The sequence below is a fragment of the Malus sylvestris genome, chromosome 6 (assembly GCF_916048215.2).
Source record: "Malus sylvestris chromosome 6, drMalSylv7.2, whole genome shotgun sequence".
NCBI classification, from domain to species: domain Eukaryota; kingdom Viridiplantae; phylum Streptophyta; class Magnoliopsida; order Rosales; family Rosaceae; genus Malus; species Malus sylvestris.
The window spans coordinates 28,853,670-28,881,653 of record NC_062265.1 but is presented as its reverse complement, the minus strand read 5'-3'; the positions used below and the strand labels follow the sequence as shown (position 1 = coordinate 28,881,653).

General features: G+C 41.3%; 2 protein-coding genes and 1 long non-coding RNA gene across 4 annotated transcripts; all 3 read left to right on the top strand.

Moving 5' to 3' along the window:
* Positions 1 to 215: 215 nt before the first annotated feature.
* On the top strand, positions 216 to 11,075 carry LOC126627413 (uncharacterized). 2 transcript variants are annotated; one of them, XR_007624996.1, is made up of 5 exons: positions 216 to 2,189; positions 2,271 to 2,393; positions 4,615 to 4,684; positions 10,268 to 10,569; positions 10,723 to 11,075. XR_007624996.1 is itself a non-coding variant. In XM_050296942.1 (4 exons), exons 1-4 carry the CDS (start codon positions 1,386 to 1,388, stop codon positions 10,341 to 10,343), a joined length of 1,074 nt encoding a protein of 357 aa, XP_050152899.1. In that variant the 5' UTR covers positions 216 to 1,385; the 3' UTR covers positions 10,344 to 11,075. The 2 variants fall into 2 exon arrangements, 1 of the variants encoding a protein (XP_050152899.1); XM_050296942.1 differs by having other exon boundaries at positions 216 to 2,205; positions 2,286 to 2,393; positions 10,268 to 11,075.
* A 2,399-nt stretch (positions 11,076 to 13,474) lies between these two features.
* Positions 13,475 to 15,332, top strand: LOC126627423 (uncharacterized). Its single transcript, XR_007625010.1, has 2 exons — positions 13,475 to 13,922; positions 14,620 to 15,332. It is a non-coding gene; the product is annotated as an uncharacterized LOC126627423 (long non-coding RNA).
* Positions 15,333 to 23,764: 8,432 nt separating this feature from the next.
* LOC126625592 (uncharacterized) lies at positions 23,765 to 24,646 on the top strand. Its single transcript, XM_050294644.1, has one exon. The coding sequence runs from the start codon at positions 23,765 to 23,767 to the stop codon at positions 24,644 to 24,646; it is 882 nt and encodes a 293-aa protein (XP_050150601.1).
* Positions 24,647 to 27,984: the final 3,338 nt, after the last annotated feature.

Here is a 27,984-nt window from a genome sequence, read left to right as displayed (position 1 = left end):
ATGATGCTTTATTTATGCCTTTAGCTGTGCCTTTATCCGGGACACCACATTGTCATTTGTGGTGTGCCTTTATTTGTGAATTGTTTTGTGGTCATGGGTCCTGAATTTTAGGTTTCATCACTTTAAAATATGAATTTTTTATGCAGAAATTTGGGTTTCATCAGTTTATAATGGGGTTTTTTATGCTGCAATTTCAGGGAACAATGAACTATTCATAATCAAAATGTATCACAGCGGACAACTCAATGAAGACTTCTATGTTGGGGGGAAGGTGGATTTCTTTGACTTATGTGACAAAGATTTCATTTCACTGCTCGATGTTGATAATATGGTTGAGGAACTGGGATATGAAAATGTTTTCATGAGTTACCAGTATAGGATCCTAGGGATGGAAATTCGAAATGGGTTGAAGCCTTCGATGACAGATTTCGATGTTATCAACATGTGAAAATTTGTGCCAAACCACACTGTGATTGATGTGTATATTGAGAAGATAACACCTGAAGAATGTTTCTCTTAAGAGATGAAGTTTATCAAGTCATTTAAACCGGTTGCTCAGAGTAATGTGGTTATTGAAGAAATTGATGGTGATAAGGATGACCAGTGCAAGTTGATAGAGGGAAGGCCAGTGCAAGTGAATAGAGGAAGGGCCAAGCTAGCCATAGAATATCCAGTCAGTGGCCTTGGTGGTGAATGTAGTGTGCCTTCCTAATGTGTGACTCAAACTGTTGAAGGAGCTGCTGAAGATCCTCTAAGTGGGGTTGCTAATGAAGTAATTGGTGATGGAGTATTGGGTGAATGAGTGCCTGATGAAAGTGTGGCTGATGAAGGAGTGGTTGATTAAGGGGTGGAGGATGAATGAGTGGCTAATGTAGGTGATGAATGAGCTGAATAAGAAGATGAGAATGACAATGACTTCATAGAAGAAAAATTCCCTGCTGATGAAGATCACTTAGTGTTTATGAAGTTTGTAGATGATCATATGGATGCACATAAGGATGCATTGTTAGCTGGCATTAGGAAACAAAATAACCCACAATTAGGGGATGGATCTCGAACAAATGGAAGGATTTTAAAAAAAGATTGATGTAGATGTTGTTGGTGAGCCGGATTACATTTTGGATGGCCTTCATAGTGTGTGTGAAGAAGATAACGGTGGTTGAAGCGACAATGAGCATTATCCTTAGTTTAATGAGAAGACTGACATGAAGAACCCACACTTGTCATTGGGGTTAATATTTAAGGATGGTGCACGGTTCATAAATGTAGTAGTTATGCACTCTATGATAAATAGGTATGGGGATGTCCACTTTTCACAAAACGAAAAGTTCAAGGTTGATGCATCTTGCAAATAAGGTTGTCCGTGGTTTGTCAAGTGTGGGAAGATGTGCAATTCAAACAACATGCATATAAAGAAGATTTTGGATCATCACACATGTGGTAGATTATGGATGAATAGGAATATGAAACAATTTTGGCTTACTGAGCATTACTTGGAAAAGATCCAACTTAATCCAACATGGCATGTTGAGTCTTTTATGGACACCATTGAAGCTGAATGGAAACACGGTTGCTCGAAAATGAAAGCCTATAGGGATATGATTGCTGCTATGAAGATTATTGAGGGTAAACATGTTGAGCAATACACAAGATTGTGGGATTTTGCTGAGGAAATTAATAAGACAAACCCGGGGAGCATTGTAAAGATTAAGTTGGATGAAGGAATGTTTCAAATGATGTATGTGTGTTTGGGTGCATGCAAGGAAGGTTTCAAGCATGGCTGCAGACCCTTGATTGGTTTAGATGGTTGTCATTTGAAGTCTCAGCATGGGGGCAATTGTTGGTTGTTGTGGGGATATGTTACACCCTACCCCGTTTTTAAAATATTTTTGGTCTTAATTGATGAGCCCAATGGCCCACCCCTTTATTTGTGTCCCCGGTTCCCTTTCCTTCTCCTTTCTCTATTCTCTCATTCTTTCCAAACTCCCTCTGTCTCTTTCTCCCTATCCCTTATCTATCTCTCTCGACAACTCTCTATGTTCCTCTCCGATGCAACCCCCCCACACATACACACACTCATCCTCACACCCAACTGGCCACGACGCACCACCCATCACCATCACTCGGACCTTCATTCTCTCCCTCAGATCTCCGATCTATCTTTGGCACTATGCACAGTCACTGTGCAAGTGTTTTCCAATGAAGGTAAGTTGAACCACTCTTCCATCTTTCTCCCTCGTAGTCTAAAAGGCTTAGTGGTTACTAAAAAGTGGTTTTTGGTGAAGGTTTAAACGTGAAAACTGCTCGAGGAGCATTCTCCATATTTTTCGGCAAGCACCGTCCCTTTCGAGGCAATTTTCGGCCAAACCATGGCAATTTAGGTGTCATGCAAGGTACAATTCTCTTTGTCTCTTCGAGAACTATGATTTTCGTTTTTGAATCACTCGATTTTGTTAAGTATTGACAAAGTTATGAGCGTTTAAAGTTTGTTTATTTCGTTAAGTATTGATAAAGTTATAACCATTTAAAGTTTGTCTAATTTCTGGCCATATTCCGTCCTTCTTCTTCTTGAGGTCCGATGACCCACCAAACCCAGGTCCTTTGGGTCATTCCTGCCAAGCCCAAAACCTTGGGCAACCCAACCCAACCCGTTTATTTCTAATTATTTGTTAATTTAAAGGCCTTTGGGCCGGATCACTAAGTCCAAGCCCATTTCTTTTTAGTTTTGTTTTATTTTTATTCCTATTTAATTCTAAAGGCCCTTGGGCCATATCAGTTGGGGCCCTAAGCCCAAATCTGAAACCTTTAAAACCCTAAGCCTTTTTTCCCCTAAACCAAACCCAAATCCTTTTATTTATTTTTTTATATTATTTGTTTGAAACTAAACGCAAACTCTTAAAGCCCAAACATTTTTAAAAGCTTAACCCAAACCCCTTAGCCCTTAGCCTAAACCCATTAACCCATTATTCTAGAACCTAACCCTAACCCAAGTCCTAAACCCTAAACCCTAACCGACCCAAACCCTTTATGTGGAATATTCCGTTAAGGAATATTCAATTAGAGAATTTTCCATCAGGGAATATTCTCTAGAATATTCTATGGACATTTACGAAATTTATCTGGGATCTTTCTTAGGGTAATTCGACGTCCTGAATCTATTTATGAACTCCGTTTTCCTAAATTCAATCATTTGAGTAGAGTTTTATTAGTGGACCCTTTATGTGCTTAGGGGTAATTATTGTGGCGTTTCTATCTTCGTTAGTTTGCATGGCTCTTCTGTAACATCTCACATCGCCCAGGAGAGTAATCCTTAAATGTATATTCTCATCCCTACCTAGCACGAGGCCTTTTGGGAGCTCACTGGCTTCGGGTTCCATCGGAACTCCGAAGTTAAGCGAGAAGGTGGCCAGAGCACTCCCATGATGGGTGACCCATTAGGAAGTTGCTTGTGAGTTCCCAGAAACAAAACCGTGAGGGCATGGTAGGGGCCCAAAGCGGATAATATCGTGGTACGGTGGTGGAACGGGCCCGAGAAGTGGTCTACCCAGGGCCGAGATGTGACAAATGGTATCAAATCTAATCCCTGGCTGAAAGTGTGCCGATGAGGACGTCGGGCCCCTAAGGGGAGTGGATTGTAACATCTCGCATTGCCCAGGGAAGTGATCCTTAAATGTATATTCTCATCCCTACCTAGCACAAGGCATTTTGGGAGCTCACTGGCTTCGGGTTCCGTCGGAACTTCGAAGTTAAGCGAGAAGGAGGCTAGAGCACTCCCATGATGGGTGACCCATTAGAAAATTACTCGTGAGTTCCCAAAAGCAAAACTGTGAGGGAATGGTAAGCCCAAAGCGGACAATATTGTGCTACGGTGGTGGAATGGGCCCAAGATGTGGTGGACCCGGGTCGGGATATGACATCTTCTGCGGTGAAGTATCTGTGAGTGGACCCCTTTTAAAAATGCATGTTTTAATAGTAGAAATGTATACATGAAAAGCATGCTTTGATGATTACGTTTTATGAAACGTTTTGAGATAACATGCTTACTGATGCTAGTTTAAATTATTACTATTTTTCCTATAACCCTTCTTATAGAATATCTGATGGATGACGATATGATATTTAGAACATGCTTCAAACACCTTTTTATAGTATAGATGATGGATGACTTTATGCTATGAAGTTGTTTTTCAATATATATATGTTCAATGGTTTTGTACTTACGTAGTGGTCCTTTCCGCTACGGGACATAAGGATAGATTTCGGTTCGTCCTGGACGACGGTTTGGTGTTGGTATAGGGCCTGGAGTGTGTTTCCTCTGGCTATTAGCACAGGGAAGGGGAGCCAGCATGGGGCTTGTAGTGTATTTTCCTCTAACTGTCTGCTCAGAGACGGCGAGCCGACATGGGCCCTGGGGGTTATTGGACAATTCACTAGTGATTATTATATATACAAGTTATGATTTAAGACATTGCACGACATGCTAGGTTTCGGAAAACCTACGTTTATCATGATATATGTGTTTTCATAAAACCTAGGGGTTAGTACGTTGATAACTGTTTTACTATATATATCTATCAACTTGGTCCACTCATGTTTGTTTTACGCCCCCTTCAGGACTTAGAATCGAGACAAACAATCCCGGCGTCAAGGCACTTCCGCATCGGCATCTTCGAGTCATCTTGGTGTATGACCTATTCTTTTGTTCATTCAATTTTATATTATTTCTTTTAGTATTCTAATTAGTTGTATGCTCTGAACACGTTCCTTAAATGCATATTCATTATTCTTTTATATTTATAAGTCTTATTTATTCCTTATTCTCAGCATTTGCATTCAATAAATGGCTTTCGTCACCCTCGGGTGTCGGCCAACACGTGTCTATCCTAGTATTCGGGGAATATCAGGATCGGAGCGTGTCAAGATAGATCCCAATGATGAAACTTGGGTGATAGCTTATGTAGTTATCGAGATGGAGAACAAAGATTCCTAGATTTGGTTCTTGGAGATTCTGGTTAAGGATATTAGGATTATAAATCAACATGGTTGGATATTCATTAGTGACAAGCAGAAGGGTTTAATTCTTGCATTCTTGGTGGTTTTTCCTGATTGTCACCATAGGTTTTGTGTGCGGCATTTGTACATAAATTATAGAGAATAGTTTAAAGGTAAGGCATTGAATGATGCTTTATGGGTTGTTGCCAAGACCACTACAATTCCATACTTTAGAAGAGCCATGGAGGAGCTTAGATTGTTGAACGAAGATGCATATGATTGGCTCATGAAGATACCTGTCATTTACTGGAGTTGGTCTAATTTTCAAACGCATACCAAGTGTTAAATGTTGCTGAACAACTTGTGTGAAAGTTTCAATACCGTGATCGTGATGGCAAGGTCCAAGCCAATTGTAACCATGCTTCAGATCATTCATATCATGTTGATGAAAATTGTTGATGCACAAAACCGGATGGTCTTGGAACAACGTAAATCCGACCGTGAATCTGCACAAACGCTCAAGAACACGAAGAACACAAAGAACACAAAGATTTTATCGTGGTTCACCCCAATGTTTGGGCTACGTCCACACTGTAGTTGATTCTGTTTCTCTGTAAGTGTATGGATACAAGTGTTTGGGGGAAGTCCCCCAGAGAAAGAAGAGAAGGGAGAGGAGAGCCTCGGTGGTGTGAGGTCTCTCCTGAATGTAATGAGAGCTTCTCTTAGCCTTCTTAGGCTTGGCTATTTTCCCCCCTTAGAATGAGGGGAGGAGTCCCCTTTTATAGAATAAGGGCTCCTCCTCTTTTACAAAGTATGGGCTTTAGTGTGAGGCCTAAATACAAGGCCCAAGGCCCAAATATACGAGGCCCTAAATATGGTATAAACAGTAGTCCCCCAAGTCTTCAGTCAAGAGAGTCTTTTGGCTGGAGACTTGAAATTCAGTCCATGTGTGGGCCGAAGTAACTAGATGTCGTCTAGAACTAATGCTTGATATGAGGCGGTGCCCAATCTGAAATGATGCTCAACTAGAAGTAGCACATGTTGCGAGGCCGCTTTGCTTGTAGCTTATGTTGCCTTGTTTGGCTCGGCTTGTGGCGTTTGAAGGTGAGGGAGTCCCTTTTATAGAATAAGGGCTCACTCCTCAATACATGGATGATGGGCTAGAGTTGATGCTCTCTAATAGTGGTGAGGGGAGTCCCTTTTGTAGAATAAGGGTTTGCTCATCAATACATAAATAATGGGCTAAGTCCCCCAAGTATTTTTCATGAGGCCCAGTTGAGGCCCAATATATGGTACATAATGTAGTCCCCCAAGTCTTCGGTCAATAGAGTCTGTTGGCTGAAGACTTCAAATTGAATCCATGTATGGGCCGAAGTGGCGGTTGTTCGGATGTGGTATTTGTATACCCTGCACTGAAGCTTTGTAAGTGAAGCTTTGCAAGTGAAGCTTTGAAGCTAGAGCTCTGTAAATGAAGCTTTCGAAACTGAAGCTTTTGTAAATGAAGCTTTTGAAGCTAGAGCTCTGTAAATGAAGCTTTTGAAGCTGATTGACATGAGTGATGCTCATGAATGTTTATGTTGATTGACATGAGTGATGCTCATGAATGTTTATGTTGATTGACATGAATGATGCTCATGGATGTTGTCATGAGTGATGCTCATGAATGTTAACATGAGTGATGCTCATGCATGTTGACATGAATGATGGTTATGAATGTTTATTCCTTACTTTTGTTTTTCTCTTTCTTTTCTACTTTTGTAATTATCTCAGTGGGTAGCCATATTTTCTGCTGCTTTGCTCTTTTCCACCGCAAATCTCATGTTGAAAGGGTAGCCATGCTTTCTGCTTTGCTCTTTTACTTTGCTTTGCTTTTGCTTTCCACAACATGTCAGCCTATTTGTTTTGGGCTTATGGGTTTTCGCCCTCTACACAACATTCCAGCCCATTTGTTTTGGGCTTTTCCTTTTTTGTTGTTTTTTGTTTTTGTTTTTTTTTTTTTTTTTTTTTTTTTGTTTGTTTTTTTTGTTTTTTTTTTTTTTTTTTTTTTTTTTTTTTGACCCTCTAATGGGGTTTATACAGATGTCTCCGAAAGATAATAAAAATAAATTACATCACTTTAATGTAAGGAAACCTTTATCTTCCTTCTAGGTCTTTCCGTAGCTTTCTCAGAAAATAGGAACATGCATGATGAAAGTGTGAGCATCTTCTTTGGCTTTAGTAAGATCTCACTTTTTCTTTTTCTTTTGCGTTGTCCCCATGTGCTCTCGAGGAGAGCCTCCATTTTTCTTTTTCTTTTCTACTTTTGCTTTCTTCTTTTGTTTTTCTGCTTGGTTGCCGCTGGGACTTTGTAGTGGGATGGCAAACAGCTTGACATCATTAGATGTCTGAATTCCTTTATCATCGTGGTCACTGAGCCACTTTCCAGCTGTGTGTTTAAAGGAAACTGCTTTACCTTCACTGCTTTTCCAGTCAGATGTCACCAGTGGTGCGGCCATGGACATGGAACAGGAACTGTCGTGGGGAAAAGATCGCACTTTCCATTTGGTGGAGGTATCTGGTCTTGATCTCCATCTCCTGAAACTTGCTTGGAAATTGGCTCATCTGAATCCACAATATTTTCTCATTGATCCTACTTCTCCTTCTCTTTTTAGACAAATTATGAACTTCTGCAACTCTGCTTCTCTTAGAAGAACTCTGACCGCCACCTGGCCTTGCTTCCACAAATGACTCATCTGGTTATTTGAATTAAGAGGCAGCACCCCAGAATTAGATAGCTGAAAAGCCTTCGCCTTCCTTAAAACAGATCAAATTCCAGAGAACCCAGAAGCAGAACCCAGGCTACAACGCGGCGTCTTTGATGAGGTTCTGATCGCGAGAGATTTGAAGGGATCAATGGATGATGAAGGCGTAGAGAGCAGCTGCGTAAAGAATCAGAAATCCCACCTCTCATTTCAACAACTTCATAGCTCTTCCTGCTGCTTCTGTTTCCTCTCTCTCCTGAATTTCAAGCTTTGATTTTGTTGTGTGGGTTGTTCTTGGTGATTAACGACACCATCTCCCTCACTTTGTTTCTGCTCTCTCTCTCTCTGCTTTTGATGAAAGGGGATAGTCGGTGCGGAGCTCCGTAGAAGAAAGATGGTAAGACTCGGTGGTGGAGAGATCGAGGCGAGTTGAGTTCCCGGATCTCAAAATCATCAACGGCTTCGGCTGCGCCACGTGATGATTCCTTCGCCGCCTGAGCATCCCCGACATTGGAGACCCACTCCTGGCCGGACTTTTCGCCCTCGACCTCCCCGGCGACAACCCTCTCATCACCTCCTCATTCAAAGCCGAAAAGATGAGAGGTGTGGTTTGTAGGTTTTGCAGAGGTCGCGTAAGTCGGCGAGGTGGTCAGTAATTCGGCCGCCGAGGTGGAGACGAGGCAGACGGAGCTCCTGAACTCGGTTATCTTCACAGCCAACGCCACATCAATCGCACGGGGCTGACGGTGTGGACGCATCCCAGCTGTCCAGCGCGCCAAGCGGGTCATAGAAGTTACGTGGCGTCGAAGGATCGATCAGATCTGAAATCGAACGGTTGTGGTTCTGTTTCCCCTCGCCGCCGCCATTCTTCACCAGAGTGCTCAGCTGCTGAACTTGAGCATTAGTCATCACAGCTGATTCCTCCCTCGTGCCGCAGTTCCCCAACTTGACTTAATTTGACCTTTACAAGTAGCAGAAACGTCAGCGGAGGACGTAGTCCTGGAGCTAGTTCCCCATCTTGGAACCTAGGGGAGGATTGAACCAGTGCCCACCATTTGGCGGAAAAGTCATCCACCGTCAGACACATCAGCGGCACGAACACCGGAGCGTTAGGATTCAAATTCGACGGCGTCGTCGCACTTCTGGAGATCGCGTCCATGGCCAGTTCGTTGTTTGCTTTCCTCGCTGTCAATCTCGAAACGACGTCGTTGAGAGAGAGAGAGAAACTGATATGTTTAAGGAGATGAACAAGCGAATCTTTTCTGTTTCTGGGTCTTGTGATTTTGCAGATTCACGGTAGAACTGAGAAAATGAAAAAGAACCGACATAGTTTTTTGTGTCGATTCCCACAGACGGCGCCAAATGTTGATGCACAAAACCGGATGGTCTTGGAACAACGTAAATCCGACCGTGAATCTGCACAAACGCTCAAGAACACGAAGAACACAAAGAACACAAAGATTTTATCGTGGTTCACCCCAATGTTTGGGCTACGTCCACACTGTAGTTGATTCTGTTTCTCTGTAAGTGTATGGATACAAGTGTTTGGGGGAAGTCCCCCAGAGAAAGAAGAGAAGGGAGAGGAGAGCCTCGGTGGTGTGAGGTCTCTCCTGAATGTAATGAGAGCTTCTCTTAGCCTTCTTAGGCTTGGCTATTTTCCCCCCTTAGAATGAGGGGAGGAGTCCCCTTTTATAGAATAAGGGCTCCTCCTCTTTTACAAAGTATGGGCTTTAGTGTGAGGCCTAAATACAAGGCCCAATGCCCAAATATACGAGGCCCTAAATATGGTATAAACAAAAATGATTCAAATCAAATGAGAAGAGATAGTATGGTGAGACAACCTGAAGATTTGTGCCCCAAGATTAAGAAGAAGTTGGAGGATGAAAAAATGGATAATGGTCGATTCATTGCTCAATGGTCTGGTGGGACTAAATTCCAAGTGGAAGCTGAAGGAGGTGACCAATATGTTGTTGACTTGACTGAATATACATGTTCATGTCAAAGATATGACCTCACCGGTATTCCATGCAACCATGCCATTGCTACCATTAATTACAAGAGGGAGAAGCCAGAAAACTATGTGGATGTTTGTTATTCCAAGGTCATGTACTTGGAAATATATGGACACTTAATTCAACCAATGAATGGAATGTCAATGTAGGAGGTCACTGAAAATCCACCTATCCAGCCTCTTCTCTATACTAGACAACCTGGAAGACCCAAGAAGAAAAGAAATAAAGAGGCTACAAAAATGGAGAAACAAGCAAATCCTAGACAAAGTGAAGCCACTAACAGAAGTGGAGATATTCCACAACCACAACAGCTCTCAAGGAAAAACCTTTAATCTTGTATCTTCCTCTTGTCTTGTCTTGTATAGAGATATTCCACAGCCACTAACCGAAGTGGAGATATTTCACCTCTTGTCTTGTATCTTCCTACAAGACAAGAGGTGAAATATAACCTTTTACAAAGTTATATGATTTCTAAGTTGATTTAAGACTTTATTAATCCAAAAATCCTTTAATTTGTTTTAGGCATCAAGTTCTGAACATGGAGCATATAGTAATCCAGGTGGTGTACCAAGGAAAAGGGGAACGAAATCCAAGATAAGCATTGTTTCACTTGTTTTATTAATGAACTTGTGGCCTGTATTGTGATAACTTAGGGATTCTTTTGTATTCATTAGATGTGGATATTCTTTTGTGATAACTTGTGGCCTATATTGTTGTTGATTTGGATATTATTGTACTAAACATTGGATGTAGGCATCAAGCATAGCTGGATGAGGTAATTCAGAGGTTCAAACAGATGGAAGAGTGAAGAAGAGAAAGACAAGGTTCTTTCACTTGTTTTATTAATGAACTTGTGGCCTATATGGTGATAACTTAGGGATTCTTTTGTATGCATTAGATGTGGATATTCTTTTGTGATAACTTGTGGCCTATATTGTTGTTGATTTGGATATTGTTGTACTGAACATTGGATGTAGGCATCAAGCACAGCTGGATGAGGTAATTCAGAGGTTCAAACAAATGGAGGAGTGAAGAAGAGAAAGACAAGGCAACCAAGAAAGTGAAAAGCGTTGCCATACAAGAACAAATTGGCTTTTTTTATGTTGGAATTTTTGCTAGTGGCTGGAATTTTTTGTGAATGTTGGCAACAGCTAGGAACTATTTTTTTGCTTAGTTAGGAACTGTTATTTTGCTCCCAATTGGATTTGTAGCTTATTAGGAACTGTTATTTTGATAGTGGCTGGATATCCTTTTGGGACCATGCTAGCTTGTTAGGTTAGGAATTGTTATTTCCAGTTGAACTCCTAGATGTTAGCTTTGGTTGCCAATATATGGAACATGCTTGTTATTTTCAATTGAACTCTTGTGAAATATATTGCTAATTTAGTTGCCTATTGGATATTAGAATGCATTTTTGCCTATTCACTGATTACCAGGTTCAATTATGTGGGAATATGCATTTCTGCATTTTGGATTGCATTTGATGCAATTGTTCATAATTTAGCCGCCAAAACCCATAAAGAAATAGGAATTAAAAAAAAAAATTGGTAGGAAAATTTGAAAATTTGAAAATTGAAATTTTGGCCATGTGGCACTTTTTGCTGAGTTGGCATGACGTGGCAGATGGATTCCACGTGTGCAAGTTTTGGAGGGAGTGGGCTGACGTGTAATGGGGTCCACTATTGCCACGTCAGCTCTTAACGAACCAACAACAACAAAGCCTTTTCCCACTAAGTGGGGTCGGCTATATGAATCCTAGAACGTCATTGCGCTCGGTTTTGTGTCATGTCCTCCGTTAGATCCAAGTACTCTAAGTCTTTTCTTAGAGTCTCTTCCAAAGTTTTCCTAGGTCTTCCTCTACCCCTTCGGCCCTGAACCTCTGTCCCGTAGTCACATCTTCGAACCGGAGCGTCAGTCGGCCTTCTTTGCACATGTCCAAATCACCGGAGCTGATTTTCTCTCATCTTTCCTACAATTTCGGCTACTCCTACTTTACCTCGGATATCCTCATTCCCAATCTTATCCTTTCTCGTGTGCCCACACATCCCACGAAGCATCCTCATCTCCGCTACACCCATTTTGTGTACGTGTTGATGCTTCACCGCCCAACATTCTGTGCCATACAACATCGCTGGCCTTATTGCCGTCCTATAAAATTTTCCCTTGAGCTTCAGTGGCCTACGACGGTCACACAACACGCCGGATGCACTCTTACACTTCATCCATCCAGCTCGTATTCTATGGTTGAGATCTCCATCTAATTCTCCGTTCTCTTGCAAGATAGATCCTAGGTAGCGAAAACGGTCGCTTTTTGTGATCTTCGCTAGATTGCTCCGGTCATTAGTGTGGATAAGTATATAAATGGATAGAGATAGGAAAGCAAACACAAGATGTACGTGGTTCACCCAGATTGGCTACGTCCACGGAATAGAAGAGTTCTCATTAATTGTGAAGGGTTTACACAAGTACATAGGTTCAAGCTCTCCTTTAGTGAGTACAAGTGAATGATTTAGTACAAATGACATTAGGAAATATTGTGGGAGAATGATCTCGTAATCACGAAACTTCTAAATATCGGAGTGTGGTGTCGTCTTGACTTGCCTTATCTGTCTCATAGGTAGATGTGGCATCTTCTCTGGAAGTACTCTTCCTCCATCCAGGGGTGGTATCTTTAACTGGTGGAGATGCACAAGGTAATGTATCAATTTCACTTGAAGCTTACTTGTAGTTTCAGGCTTGGTCAAGCGCGATACAAACCATGTAGTAGGAGTCCCCCAAGTTGCCGAGCTAGGGGGTCTGCTGAAAGAGGTGACAGACAAGGTAAGCAATCAGAGCTCCGACTGATTGTTCACCTTCTCCCCATCTTGCAGCAGCATGAAGGATAAAGAGAAGAAAAATGAGAAGAGATGATATGAGATACTTTTGCTTTTGAAGAAGTAACTTTCCACAGGCTTATTCTTGAACTGAGCTGGAGGGTTTTCTGGTTTCCTCCAGAATATAAGGCCGACTGAAGAATTTGAGGGTCAAAACAAGTCCATCAAATCTAGAGTACGTTCCACCCTGCTGATATGGGATACTTTTGCTTTTGACAGAGTAATGGATGTATCGGCACGTGTGCTGTTACGCTTGTCTCCACATGCTTCCTTGTATCCTTCGCACTTGCCCTATCTGTTCCTCAAGCAGATGTGGAATCTTCCCTGGAAACATAAGATGTTGAAGATGAGTACTCAAGAGCAATGTCAGGTAAGTAATCAGGTAAGGGGTTCCAGGCAGTCAGTTCCTGGCTGGAAGCTTGATTCCAAGTGCTGACTGATTGCTCTCTTTCTCCTTGTCTTGCAGGTAAAAACAAGGCCAAAAGAAAAGACAGGGAAAAAGCATGATATGGGATACTCTTGCTTTTAACCCTGATGATATGAGATATTCTTGCTCTAGTATAGCTTGTTTGCAGAGGTATTATCGGGGGGAAAGAAAGCTGAATATTTCGAAAGGCTTCGTTGGGAGTGCCCTCTCAGATATGATGAAGGGTTGAGCATTTTTGCAGGTCTGCCTGTCCGTTGGGGATGGAGGTCGACATATATAGGAGTCTCCCTAACAAGTAGTAATGCTATTCCTTTACCCTGCTTGGTCATAGCACGGTAGTGGGAGCTGCTAGTTTCACATGTTTTAACTCTGTCAGAGCACTTTGAAAAAGTGGTCTGTGGTATCTGGCTCTCGAGATTCGGAGAACGATGCCTCTTCGATTTTTGAGAAAGCAATCATGCTGGGGGTCTGGCTCTCGAGATTCGGAGAGCAGTGTCTCTTCGATTTTTGAGAAAGTAATCATGTTGGGAGTCTGGCTCTCGAGATTCGGAGGGCGGTGCCTCTTCGATTTTGGAGCAAGCAATCCTGTTGGGAGTGTTGTCTCGAATGTGAGTAAAGGTTGGGCATGTTTGCTAGTCTACCTTGCCACGAAGCACAAAGGTTGACACATAGGGACTTTCCAATTATCCAGCAATGGTACTGTTCCTTTACCCTCTCTTCGCTTTTGAGAAAGTAGTCATGTTGGGAGTCTGGCTCTCGAGATTCGGAGGACGGTGCCTCTTCGATTTTGGAGCAAGCAATCTTGTTGGGAGTGTTTTCTCGAATGTGAGTAAAGGTTGGGCATGTTTGCTAGTCTACCTTGCCACGAAGCACAGAGGTTGACACACATGGACTTTCCAATTATCCAGCAGTGGTACTGTTCCTTTACCCTTGTGGGTAATAATATGGTAGCTAGACCTTCAAAATTTATGTGTCTAAACTTTGCTAGTGCTGTTTCTTTGCTATTCTTTTACCTTTCTTGGTCAGAGCGATGTAGTGGGAGCTGCAAGCTTCACGTGCTCAACTTTGGCAGAGAACTTTGGCAAAGTTATCTGTGGTACCCATGAGCTATTGTTGCGTGTGGGAAGTGGGTGATTGAACAGTAAGATTCATGTGCTTTCTACTTCACCAGAAGTCTTCGACAGAATGCCCATAATTTCTGCAAAGCTGAGTGTGCGTGTGACAGGTGCTGACAAGGCTAGAAAAGTAGGTGCCTCTTCGATTTCTGAGATCGGCCCTCGTGGTCTCTGAGCAGCCCAGCTTTTGAGAAAGCGAGCGCCTCTTCAATTGATTCGGAGAACGATGCCTCATCGATTTTTGAGAAAGCAATCATGTTGGGGGTCTGGCTCTCGAAGATTCGGGGAGCAGTGTCTCTTCGATTTTTGAGAAAGTAATCATGTTGGGAGTCTGGCTCTCGAGATTCGGAGGGCGGCGCCTCTTCGATTTTGGAGCAAGCAATCTTGTTGGGAGTGTTTTCTCGAATGTGAGTAAAGGTTGGGCATGTTTGCTAGTCTACCTTGCCACGAAGCACAGAGGTTGACACATAGGGACTTTCCAATTATCCAGCAATGGTACTGTTCCTTTACCCTCTCTTCGATTTTTAAGAAAGTAGTCATGTTGGGAGTCTGGCTCTCGAGATTCGGAGGACGGTGCCTCTTCGATTTTGGAGCAAGCAATCTTATTGGGAGTGTTTTCTCGAATGTGAGTAAAGGTTGGGCATGTTTGCTAGTCTACCTTGCCACGAAGCACAGAGGTTGACACATAGGGACTTTCCAATTATCCAGCAATGGTACTGTTCCTTTACCCTCTCTTCGATTTTTAAGAAAGTAGTCATGTTGGAAGTCTGGCTCTCGAGATTCGGAGGACGGTGCCTCTTCAATTTTGGAGCAAGCAATCTTATTGGGAGTGTTTTCTCGAATGTGAGTAAAGGTTGGGCATGTTTGCTAGTCTACCTTGCCACGAAGCACAGAGGTTGACACACAGGGACTTTCCAATTATCCAGCAGTGGTACTGTTCCTTTACCCTTGTGGGTAATAATATGGTAGCTAGACCTTCAAAATTTATGGGTCTAAACTTTGTTAATGCTGTTTCTTTGCTATTCTTTTACCCTTCTTGGTCAGAGCGATGTAGTGGGAGCTGCAAGCTTCACGTGCTCAACTTTGGCAGAGAACTTTGGCAAAGTTATATGTGGTACCCATGAGCTATTGTTGCGTGTGGGAAGTGGGTGATTGAACAGTAAGATTCATGTGTTTTCTACTTCCCCAGAAGTCTTCGACAGAATGCCCATAATTTCCGCAAAGCTGAATGTGCGTGTGACAAGTGCTGACAAGGCTGGAAAAGTAGGTGCCTCTTCGATTTCTGAGATCGGCCCTCGTGGTCTCTGGGGAGCCCAGCTTTTGAGAAAGCGAGCGCCTCTTCGATTTCTGAGATCGGCCTTCTTGGTCTTTGAGCAGCCCAACTTTTGAGAAAGCAAACGCCTCTTCGATTTCTAAGATCAACCCTCGTGATCTCTAAGCAGCCCAGCTTTTGAGAAAGCAAACGCCTCTTCGATTTCTGAGCAGGCGCCTCTTCGATTTCTGAAGCTCCGTCGAGTGCAGATTTTTATAGGGGCTGGCATTAAGTTCCAAAGCACACTTGAATCTCCACCAGTAGAAGCTTCATTCTTGCACTTCTAAGATCTTGATTTGTCCGACCTCTTCTCTCTTCAACACCTTTGAAAATGTCTGGCCCCTCCGACCGTCGTTTTGACTTGAACCTTGTTGAAGAGGCAGCCCCGCCTTCTCCAGACAACATATGGCGCCCATCCTTCGTCTCCCCTACTGGTCCTCTTACCGTTGGGGATTCCGTGATGAAGAATGATATGACCGCTGCGGTGGTGGCCAGGAACCTTCTCACTCCCAAAGATAACAGACTACTTTCCAAACGGTCTGATGAGTTAGCTGTTAAGGATTCGCTGGCTCTCAGTGTTCAGTGTGCAGGTTCTGTGTCTAATATGGCCCAACGCCTATTTGCGCGAACCCGCCAAGTTGAATCATTGGCGGCTGAAGTGATGAGTCTCAAACAGGAGATTAGAGGGCTCAAGCATGAGAATAAACAGTTGCACCGGCTCGCACATGACTATGCTACAAACATGAAGAGGAAGCTTGACCAGATGAAGGAAACTGATGGTCAGGTTTTACTTGATCATCAGAGATTTGTGGGTTTGTTCCAAAGGCATTTATTGCCTTCGTCTTCTGGGGCTGTACCGCGTAATGAAGCTCCGAATGATCAACCTCTGATGCCTCCTCCTTCTAGGGTTCTGTCCAGTACTGAGGCTCCAAATGATCCCCCTCCGGTGCCTTCTCTTTCTGGGGCTGTACCGACTGCTGAGACTTCTCCTAAGCAACCTTTGTGAAGGCTCCCTCTTGTGTGTTTATTTTGACTCATGTATATGTACATATTTGTAGCTTATCGGGGATATCAATAAATAAGATTTCCTTCATTTCAACGAATTGTGTTAAATACACCAAAGCCTTCTTCGCTAAGTTCTTTGAATTTTCTTTTGTTGAAGCTTGTATGTTGAAGCTTTCTGAGTGGAGCATGTAGGTTGGGGTAGTGTTCCCTTAATTTCCCGAGTGAGGAAAACTTCTCGGTTGGAGACTTGGAAAATCCAAGTCACTGAGTGGGATCGGCTATATGAATCTTAGAACGCCATTGTGCTCGATCCTGTGTCATGTCCTTCGTTAGATCCAAGTACTCTAAGTCTTTTCTTTGAGTCTCTTCCAAAGTTTTCCTAGGTCTTCCTCTACCCCTTCGGCCCTGAACCTCTGTCCCATAGTCGCATCTTCTAATCAGAGCGTCAGTAGGCCTTCTTTGCACATGTCCAAACCACCGTAACCGATTTTCTCTCATCTTTCCTTCAATTTCGGCTACTCCTACTTTACCCCGGATATCCTCATTCCTAATCTTATCCTTTCTCGTGTGCCCACACATCCAACGAAGCATCCTCATCTCCGCTACACCCATTTTGTGTACGTGTTGATGTTTCACCGCCCAACATTCTGTGCCATACAGCATCGCCGGCCTTATTGCCGTCCTATAAAATTTTCCCTTGAGCTTCAGTGGCATACGGCGGTCACACAACACGCCGGATGCACTCTTCCACTTCATCCATCCAGCTTGTATTCTATAGTTGAGATCTCCATCTAATTCTCCGTTCTTTTGCAAGATAGATCCTAGGTAACGAAAACGGTCGCTCTTTGGTATTTCTTGATCTCCGATCCTCACCCCTAACTCGTTTTGGCCTCCATTTGCACTGAACTTGCACTCCATATATTCTGTCTTTGATCGCCTTAGGCGAAGACCTTTAGATTCCAACACTTCTCTCCAAAGGTTAAGCTTTGCATTTACCCCTTCCTGAGTTTCATCTATCAACACTATATCGTCTGCGAAAAGCATACACCAAGGAATATCATCTTGAATATGTCCTGTTAACTCATCCATTACCAACGCAAAAAGGTAAGGACTTAAGGATGAGCCTTGATGTAATCCTACAGTTATGGGAAAGCTTTCGGTTTGTCCTTCATGAGTTCTTACGGCAGTCTTTGCTCCTTCATACATATCCTTTATAGCTTGGATATATGCTACTCGTACTCCTTTCTTCTCTAAAATCATCCAAAGAATGTCTCTTGGGACCCTATCATACGCTTTTTCCAAATCTATAAAGACCATGTGTAAATCCTTTTTCCCATCTCTATATCTTTCCATCAATCTTCGTAAGAGATAGATTGCCTCCATGGTTGAGCGCCCTGGCATGAACCCAAATTGGTTGTCCGAAACCCGTGTCTCTTGCCTCAATCTATGCTCAATGACTCTCTCCCAGAGCTTCATTGTATGACTCATTAGCTTAATACCCCTATAGTTCATGCAATTTTGTACGTCGCCCTTATTCTTGTAGATAGGCACCAAAGTGCTCGTTCGCCACTCATTTGGCATCTTCTTCGTTTTCAAAATCCTATTGAAAAGGTCAGTGAGCCATGTTATACCTGTCTCTCCCAAAAGTTTCCACACTTCGATTGGTATATTGTCTGGGCCTATTGCTTTTTTATGCTTCATCTTCTTCAAAGCTACAACCACTTCTTCCTTCCGGATTCGACGATAAAAAGAGTAGTTTCTACACTCTTCTGAGTTACTCAACTCCCCTAAAGAAGCACTCATTTCATGTCCTTCATTGAAAAGATTATGAAAATAACCTCTCCATCTGTCTTTAACCGCGTTCTCTGTAGCAAGAACTTTTCCATCCTCATCCTTGATGCACCTCACTTGGTTTAGGTCCCTTGTCTTCTTTTCCCTTGCTCTAGATAGTTTATAGATATCCAACTCTCCTTCTTTGGTATCTAGTCGTTTATACATATCGTCGTAAGCCGCTAACTTAGCTTCTCTGACAGCTTTCTTCGCCTCTTGCTTCGCTTTTCTATACCTTTCACCATTTTCATCGGTCCTCTCCTTGTATAAGGCTTTACAACATTCCTTCTTAGCCTTCACCTTTGTTTGTACCTCCTCATTCCACCACCAAGATTCCTTTTGGTGTGGGGCAAAGCCCTTGGACTCTCCTAATACCTCTTTTGCTACTTTTCGGATACAACTAGCCATGGAATCCCACATTTGGCTAGCTTCCCCCTCTCTATCCCACACACATTGGGTGATTACCTTCTCTTTGAAAATGACTTGTTTTTCTTCTTTTAGATTCCACCATCTAGTCCTTGGGCACTTCCAAGTCTTGTTCTTTTGTCTTACTCTTTTGATATGTACATCCATCACCAACAAGCGATGTTGATTAGCCACGCTCTCTCCTGGTATAACTTTGCAATCCTTACAAGTTATACGATCCCCTTTCCTCATTAGAAGAAAATCTATTTGTGTTTTTGACGACCCACTCTTGTAGGTGATCACATGTTCTTCTCTCTTCTTAAAGAAGGTGTTGGCTAAGAAGAGATCATATGCCATTGCAAAATCCAAGATAGCTTCCCCATCCTCGTTTCTCTCCCCAAAACCATGGCCACCATGAAAACCTCCATAGTTGCCTGTCTCCCTGCCCACGTGTCCATTTAAATCTCCTCCTATAAATAACTTCTCCGTCTGAGCAATTCCTTGCACCAAGTCTCCAAGATCTTCCCAAAATTTCTCCTTCGAACTCGTACCCAACCCTACTTGAGGTGCGTACGCACTAATCACATTGATAAGTTCTTGTCCTATTACAATCTTGATTGCCATGATTCTATCTCCTACCCTCTTGACATCTACAACATCTTGTACCAAGGTCTTGTCCACGATGATGCCAACACCGTTTCTCGTTCTATTTGTGCCCGAATACCAAAGTTTAAACCCTGAGTTTTCTAGATCCTTTGCCTTACTACCAACCCACTTAGTTTCTTGTAGGCACATAATATTTATCCTTCTCCTCACCATAACTTCCACTACTTCCATAGATTTTCCCGTTAAGGTTCCTATATTCCACGTTCCTAAACGCATTTTGCTCTCTTGAACTCTACCCTTCTGTCCTAGCTTCTTCACCCTCCCCCGTCTAATAGGATCAAAGTACTTCTTTTGTGTGTCCCGGGTAAAGTTGATAGGAGCATATGCTCCCAAACAACTTTGAGTGGAGTCGTTCGAAAAGAAGTTTCTATGGCCCCCTTGCTCATTTAACACTGCATCCGGGTGCCGATGGAGATACAGCGACCCTTGCTCACTTATACAATATGTAATTAGTTGAGACATATTTTCTATATAAATCCCAACACATTTTCTATATAATTTCTCCTTCAATCCCTCTCTCAGATTCTCTTTATTTTCTTTTGATCTCTTTTACTCTCTACTTTATTTTCAACATTATGAAAATAATGACCTTTTTACACATTCAAAAAATAAAACATAATCTCTATTAATTAGTGAAACCCCCTTTGTCAATCAAAAGAGGGTGAAAAGACAACTTAGTCTTCTATCACACAAAAAAAATGATGGGCAATAATGTAATTTCATAGGTTCAAATTTTACTGCTTTTTATTGAAGCCTCACCTACAGATGATGTTAAAATATTTCTAATATTTAAAATTAAAAATTAAAAAATAAAAAAACCAAAACCAAAAACAAAAACAAAAACCTCTCACCCAACCTCCCCCCCCCCGCGGGCAGACGTTCTCTATCTCTCTCCCTTTCTCCTTCTCATTTTCTAAAAAAATGTGTTCATAGCAAATGCCAGCAATTGCTTGGCCACCAAGTCATTAATTAGTTTCTATCTTACAAACCAAATACATGCCCACTCGTTGTTATCACGAAAATGGAGAAAATCATGTCAGTCTACCACATTCCACATCTCACAAGAACAAGATCCATGGCGGCTCCGAATTATACAGCTCTTGCTCCTCCTCCACAGCTCCAACCACCGTTAGCGGTTGCGAATTTCAAGAACGAGAGAGCCATTTCTAAAGCCACAGCGAAGACAAGAATCAACATGAGACCCCCAAATTCGATCCATATGAGGGGTTTGAGTACTACCAGTGATCAGATTCCGAACAAGAATTCACCCGTCGCACCTTCCGCTGGTAACCCCTGCCATGATCTCTTTTACAAGGTTGTCAAACCATACAAGTACCAATACCGAACAAAGAAAAACCCAGAGGCAGAGGCTGAGGTGGACGCCTCATGTGCATATCTGAAGCAACCGCTGCCGCTGGCTTGGTCCCATGATCCCTTGACCACCCTCAAGCTCATTGCTAACCTACTACACGGCAGATTCTTCTGGGAAGCGTACTACACGGCAGTGTATTGGCTCCACCACAACCACCCCAAGACCCTATTGTGCTACGCAACGTTTGCCAAGTCGACAGGGAAGTTGTATGGACTTCCGGAGATTCCGTACCGCCTTCTAGAAGATCAAGACGGGATTATAAGTTGAGAGGTACAAGCGTGACCCGGATTATAAGTTGTTATACGACCAGGTCACGGATGTGTATGCAGAGTGCTTGAAGTCTGATCTTGAAATATTGAAGAAGCAAAATCTTAAGCGTGAATATTATGGTGGTTATTTTGATGATAGTGATGATGACGAAGATGATGGTAACTGTGAGAAGATAAGCGATGTTGCAAACAGTTGCCGTTCCAACCACCCCAATAGCGCGGTCCCAATCCGCACCACTTTTCTGCTTGAAAACATTGCAAGGAAGGTTTTCCCTGAAGGAAACATATCCAGAATACCAAGGTGTTAAGGAGGACCATTACACGGGAAGAGTCACCGACCGGCTTTGGAAGGAGTTTTTGGAGCCCTTGGACAAGTACAACCGCTCTACTCGCACCCATATGGGATTTGGAAGGATGCCCTTTAATGTTGAAAAGTATTTGGAGGAGGTGAAAGCCGACAAGTCCAAGATTGCGGCCAATGCTTTACTTCCAGGTCCTGCGCTATGTGAAACATTCGAATTTAAGGCAAGCGGCTGAGCTTCATTGGAAGGCGATGGTGGAGGACATCTACTTAAAGCAAGGCAAATTCAAAAACTGCTTGGTTGTATTTGACCCTGGCAAGACACGCATAAGGGGGCTCAAGGAGGATGTGTCATCTGCATTGGGAATTTTGGTGGCTGAATTGAGTGAAGAGCCTTGGAAAGGAAAAGTTATCAGTTTCAGTAAGTTGCCAGAGCTGCATCGGATACAAGGGGATGATTTTAGGTACAAGTGCGAGTTTGTTAAAAGGATGGACAGAAACCGTGCGTGCAAGTGCGATTTTGTTAAAAGGATGGACGGCAACAGCTCGACTGATATCAAGAAGGTGTTTGATTTGATTCTCGAGGTGGCTGTGAATGAGAATTTGTAGCCAGAGCAGATGATCAAGAAGGTGTTTGTGTTCAGTCACCAAGTCCTTAAAAAGGAGGATTATCCCTATGGTGACTGCTGCTCGAAGACGGATTATAAGCAATACAAAGGAAGTTTACAGAGAAAGGATATGGAGATGTGGTGCCACAATTAATGTACTGGAACTTGGCAGATAAATACTTTCAGGATGACGGAAGGCCACTAATCCCTTATGAACCAGGGGTGACGATAGTGTGCGATTTTTCCATAAATTTGCTCAAAATTTTCATGGAAAATGATGGGAAATTGGCCCGGACCAGGTTATAGAAGCCACCATATCTGATGAAGAGTACCAGAAGCTGGCTGTAGTGGACTGATCTACTACATTTTGTAGGGTGATGGTACGAGGGAAGCCTAAACTTTTACGGTATTTTTTTCATTAACAATAGATTATGGTGAATTACAATCAGCTTTAACCTCGGTAAATTAAAATTCCATGTTCTTTGTTTAGGTGAAAGAAAAAATTTTGTGTTCTATCATTTGAGAATTGCTTGTACGTGTTTATGTTTTGGCAGATTAAATTTTTTATGAATGTCTGGTAGACACAGTAACCTTGTAGGTTCTATAAGACCTCCCATGGAACAAACAGATGATCAGCAGTCACGCGCATGTTTCTGTCTTCAACTAGTGCAAATTCAGCGGTTTAACGTGATCATTAATAAATGGTTTTGACCGTAGGTATCGTTGTATTAACTTTCCGTGCATTGGATTCTGTAAATAGAGTTGAACACTTCAATTTTAGTATGCAGACTAAACAAGAATTTGAACCATCATATAAGTTCTTCAGTACATTGATGTGACTGATTGAGCTATATCTGCAGAGATGCTAAAAGAGGTCCAAATTCTCTGGTTAAAAAAGGATTCTTATAGCAGATTGTGGTGGTGTTTATTTGGAAGATCCTTGGGGAAAATATGCAATTTGATTGCTTTTGATCTTTTTTTGGTCGAAAACTGCTTTGGATGTTGTTGTTCCTATTTTAGCCTGCATAACAAATATTAAAATTAAGGGAACTTTAACGAAAAGCACCCGGTACTGTTCACTTTAACGAAAAACCACATTTTTACACTAAAAAGTCAATCCTGGTACTATTCACTTTACCCTTTATTTTGTCCTTATCATTAAAACTCAAAGTTTTCAAGCCCTTTTGATTAGTTTTCCTTAAAATTAACAGCTTCCTTTTGCTGGCGAAGTATAGCTGTGGCGAGGAGCTTAATTCTTAAAGGGAGAAGATGAACAACTCGTCACTCTAAGGAATTCATCAAAGAGATAAGAGTTAAATGATGAGAAGAAAATAAACTTCATTAAACCAAGTTTTGGTGTAATCAATTGGGATTTTGAGGAATTTTAATGAATTTATAATTCCATGGATTTCGATGTAGTTTAATTAATATGCAAAGATTTCATGGGAAATTTTGATCCAATTCCCTCGAAATCTCAGAGAAGATGTGAGATTTGTAAATGCTTAAAATAACTACAAAATCTGATCAATTGTATCAAATTCCTCAACTTTCTAAAATTCTTTAAAATCAATTCCTAATTAAATAATTTTAATAAACTATCTTAAACTCCTCATTGAATACACTTTGAATTTCATAGAGTCACTTAAAAGAACATAAGACTTGATTGCTACACATTTAGGGTTGGATATTCTAAATCTCTTTCCTTTTATTTAGATTGTTGAAACTAAGGTATTTATCCATGCCTACTTATAAGGTATTAAATTAATAACTAAATAAATATTATCAGAGGATGAGATCAGTGGACATGGCAAATATATGCTCTCAGTAAGATCAGTTATGGCTCCTTATGCAACTTCTGTTTGTCCCCCAGAGCTCAAACTATCCAGACACCCTTTTGTAGATCCCGATTTCATGAAGGCCACAGTCATGACAAGGATTAATATGATGAAACCTCTAAATCCAATCCCAGTTATGGGGTTGAGTACTAGGAATCGATCAGACTCGATGCAAGTACTCGCGGCCAAGACCTCCGAGCCCTCCTCCGTCGATGGAAGTTTTAGTAATGGTAAACCCTGCCTTGACCTATTTCTCCACAAGGACACTGCGGAGGCATGTGGTATGCGTATAGAGGAACTGCTGCCGCTGGCCTGGTCACACAATCCCCTAACCACGCTCAAGATCATTTGTCGAATAATACAGGACTGGTCCCATGGAAAATATTACAGTGACGAAACATTCTGCACCGTGATGTTTTGGCTCCGTCAAAACCGCCCCAAAACCCTAGCGAGCAACATGGGGTCTATTGCCCGGTTGTTCGTGAATTTTTATCAATTTTTCAATCTTCTGAGTGCGCATCTAGTTTTGAAAGAGGAACGCCAGGTACATTATCGAGGAAGTAGCTTGATTATAATGGGAAAACAGGATGACATAGAAGACCAAGATGTAGAAGGCCAAGATTTGAAGCAAAAGGACGTCCAGAGGTGCCAGAATGACCCGGATTATCGTTTATTACACGAGTTTATTTCTGACCTTTTCGCCGAAAGCTTCAAGCCTAATATTGAAAAACTGAAGCAATCTAATATCAGTGATCTTGATCACGATGAGTACTACTGCACTGAGATAACCGATGCTGCAGTCAGTTGCCTTTCCATGGGCACCAACTTTGGTGACCCGACTCTGCTTCTCGAGAGCATAGCGAAGAAAGTTTTCCCGCGATAATCATGCCCGGAATACCGAGGTGTACTTGAGGAGGCCAACTACACACACTCTATCGTAGATCGGCTGAGAAAGGAGGTTTTGCTGCCCTTAGACAAGGCATGCAAATCTAAAGGCTGGCTGGTTGAGAAGTATTTAGCGGGGGTGAAATTAAGCTGACAAGTCCAACATTGAGGCCGACGGTTTGCTTCCACATTACATCATAGGCTATTTAAATCATTGGAATTTCGGGCAAGTGGTTGAGCTTCAGTGGAAGGCCATGGTGGAGGACATTAAACATCAAGGTAAACTAAATGGAAAGAAGATACTCAACAACTGCTTGGCTCTACCTGTATGTGATGTCGACTACATGTACAGTGTGGGGAATCCCGAGATGGAGGTTTTGGTGGGTTTGACACTTTCGATGTCTGAATTGAATGAAGAGCCATGGAAAGGAAAGTGATCACTTTCAATAAGTCACCCAAGTTGGATTTGATACATTTGTTAGCTGAAACAAGTATGTTAGATTGCAAACCTGTTGATACTCTGATTGAGCAGAATTATCGTTTGGGCTTATTTTCAGATCAAGTTCCTACTCATAAGGAACAGTATCAAAGGCTTGTGGTGAGATTAACTTATTTGTCTCACACTTGCCATGACATTGCTTATGCAGTCAGTGTGATAAGTCAGTTTATGCACTCACCTAGTGAAACTCATGGATGCAGTAATCCGTATTTTGAGGTATTTGAAGATGGCTCATAGCAGATGCTTGATTTTCTCCAAGAATGATCATTTGAATGTCAAAGGGTATACAGATGCAGATTGGACAGGTTCTATCACTGACTGACCATCTACATCTAGATGTTTTACGTTTGTGGGTGGTAATCTAGTTGCTTGGAGAAGCAAGAAACTAAAAGTGGTGGCTAGGTCAAGTGTTGAAGTTGAGTTTTGTGGTATGTCTCATGATGTATGTTAGTTGTGGTTGGAAAAATTGTTGAGAGATCTTGGATTTAAACCCAAGGGTGTTATGAAACTTCATTGTGATAACAAGGCTGCTATTGAGATTGTTCATAATCCAGTGTAACATATGATCGAACAAAACATGTGGAGATTGATTAACATTAAAATTGGATGTTGGAATTATTATGTTTCCGTTTGTGGGATTTGAAGATTAACTTGATGATGTGCTTACTAAGGTTGTGTATAATAGTGTGTTTTCCAACTCGCTTGATAAGTTAGGCATGCATGACATCTTTGCTCCAACTTGAGGGGGGAGTGTTGCAAGTTGTATATTAGTTAAGGTGTAAATAGTAGCATGTTGTCTCACATTGAGAAGTGCATATGGAATACCAATTGTAACTCTTATATATACTCCACTTTGGAGATTAATGAATATACAAAAAAAATTCAAATGTTGTCATATATATTTTTGGTATTTACCATATTTAGTTTAGGGAACTATTATTAGCACTCCAAAAATCTCATTCTACACTCCTCATAAGTGTATTTTTCTTTCTAATTATAGAAAGTTTGGAGTGCCAAATGAGATTTTTGGAGTACTAATAACAATTCTTTTAGTTTAACTCATTCTTGATATAACGAGCATTTGAGAATCATTCTTGCTAATAACAATTCTTTTAGTTTGGAGTACTTCGAGAATTAGCATTTGAGAATTTCTACGCACAAAGTCTTGATATAACGAGCATGATGATACTCTTTGACAATGAGCATAACCGACTCCGAAGAGGAACCGACAATGAGCCAACTAATGTCCATACCAATATGAATTTTGTACTTAACATTATCAGCGAGGATACCGATTCCAACAAAATAGATCCAAAAAAAACTGATACCACATAAAAATTTTAAAATATTCACGAAGAAAGGTTCACGAAAAGAAACAAAAAGACTTTACAAAACATAGATCAAAGATCCAAATAGCTCCACACACCAAACAAGTCCTACAGTGGGGATCAGAAGTGAAAAGAAAAATCTGACCTCCCCCACCGCCACCAGCAGCCATTCTTAAACTCAACAATAATGAATATCAATACAACTGAGAGATTGACTATTGGCTCCCAGATAAATTGACATAGGTTTTCACTTTTCAGGTGGTCAATTGAAAAAGATGTACTACTAGTACTAGAAGAAGCCGGTCTTGTTTCCCATTTCAGCCAGTCAAAAATGTCAATGGTTATTTTATTGATGACTAGACTTCAACTTACACGTTTTAAATATATTTATATACGTAAATTGACAAAAGGAAAGTTAAATATTTGAAGTAAATGAATAATCTTATATTGTGCTAGAAAAAACCCCTCATAAACCAATTAAAGCAGCTGAATCCACATAATAAAATCGGTATCTATTGAATTTATATTAAGAAAAAAGAAAATAATATTTAATAAACAACTGATTGAATAACATTATTGCTAGTCCATTGTGAGGCTAAGCCCACCCCCTCCTCCTTAGTCCTTAGTGTAGATAATATCGTTTGTTAAAAAAAATAAAAAACAATCATTTGACAACTAATTTAAATCCGCATTTTAAATACTTTTTTATAACCGGTATTACACGCCTCTTAAGATGTTTTGAACGTGTTTAAAAAATAGAGAAAATAATATTTAATGAACAACTTATTGAATCACATTATTGTTAGCCTATTGTGAGGTACTAATTATTAAAAATAAAAAAATTGTAAAAAAAAATAATTATTAAAAAAAATACTGTTGAAATGACGAAAATACCTCTGCCACATTTGATGAATTATTTTGGGTTGCTTTTGAAGTTTTTTGTTTGAGGGGTATTTTTGTTCAATTCTTTTTGGCGAAGCTTGTGACACCAAAAAATATTGTTCATTGGACCCTTGGTTTTATATATAAAGATACGAATGCTTCTTGCTTCACTTATGTTTTTTTCACATGTTCTCGTCTAAATACATGTTTGTTATGTGGTGAATTGATAATAACGGAGCATCTTACCAAATCAAAAGTCTCATTACATGTTGTGATTATGGTCGTACAGACATTGATTCGAGATCCATGAATTAAGATTTTTGAATTAAATAATGCGGGAGACGATCCATTCATTTATAGAAGATTTTCCATGTGAGTAAGTGCATACATCATCAAAGGCACAATGGGAGACCCTTAGGTAAATGATTCACCTAATTGGTATGAGAAGATATTTTGTCGACGTGGTCGTACGGCATCAAACATCAGATCCAAGTGGGTAGGATCCAAACAAGGTGTTTTGTTGATTTTCGGGTAGTGTCGCATGACTTACTAGATCCAGGTGTCTGAAACTCAATATTTCTTTATCGATGCAATGCTCATTAATTCGAAAAATAAATGCAAGGAATG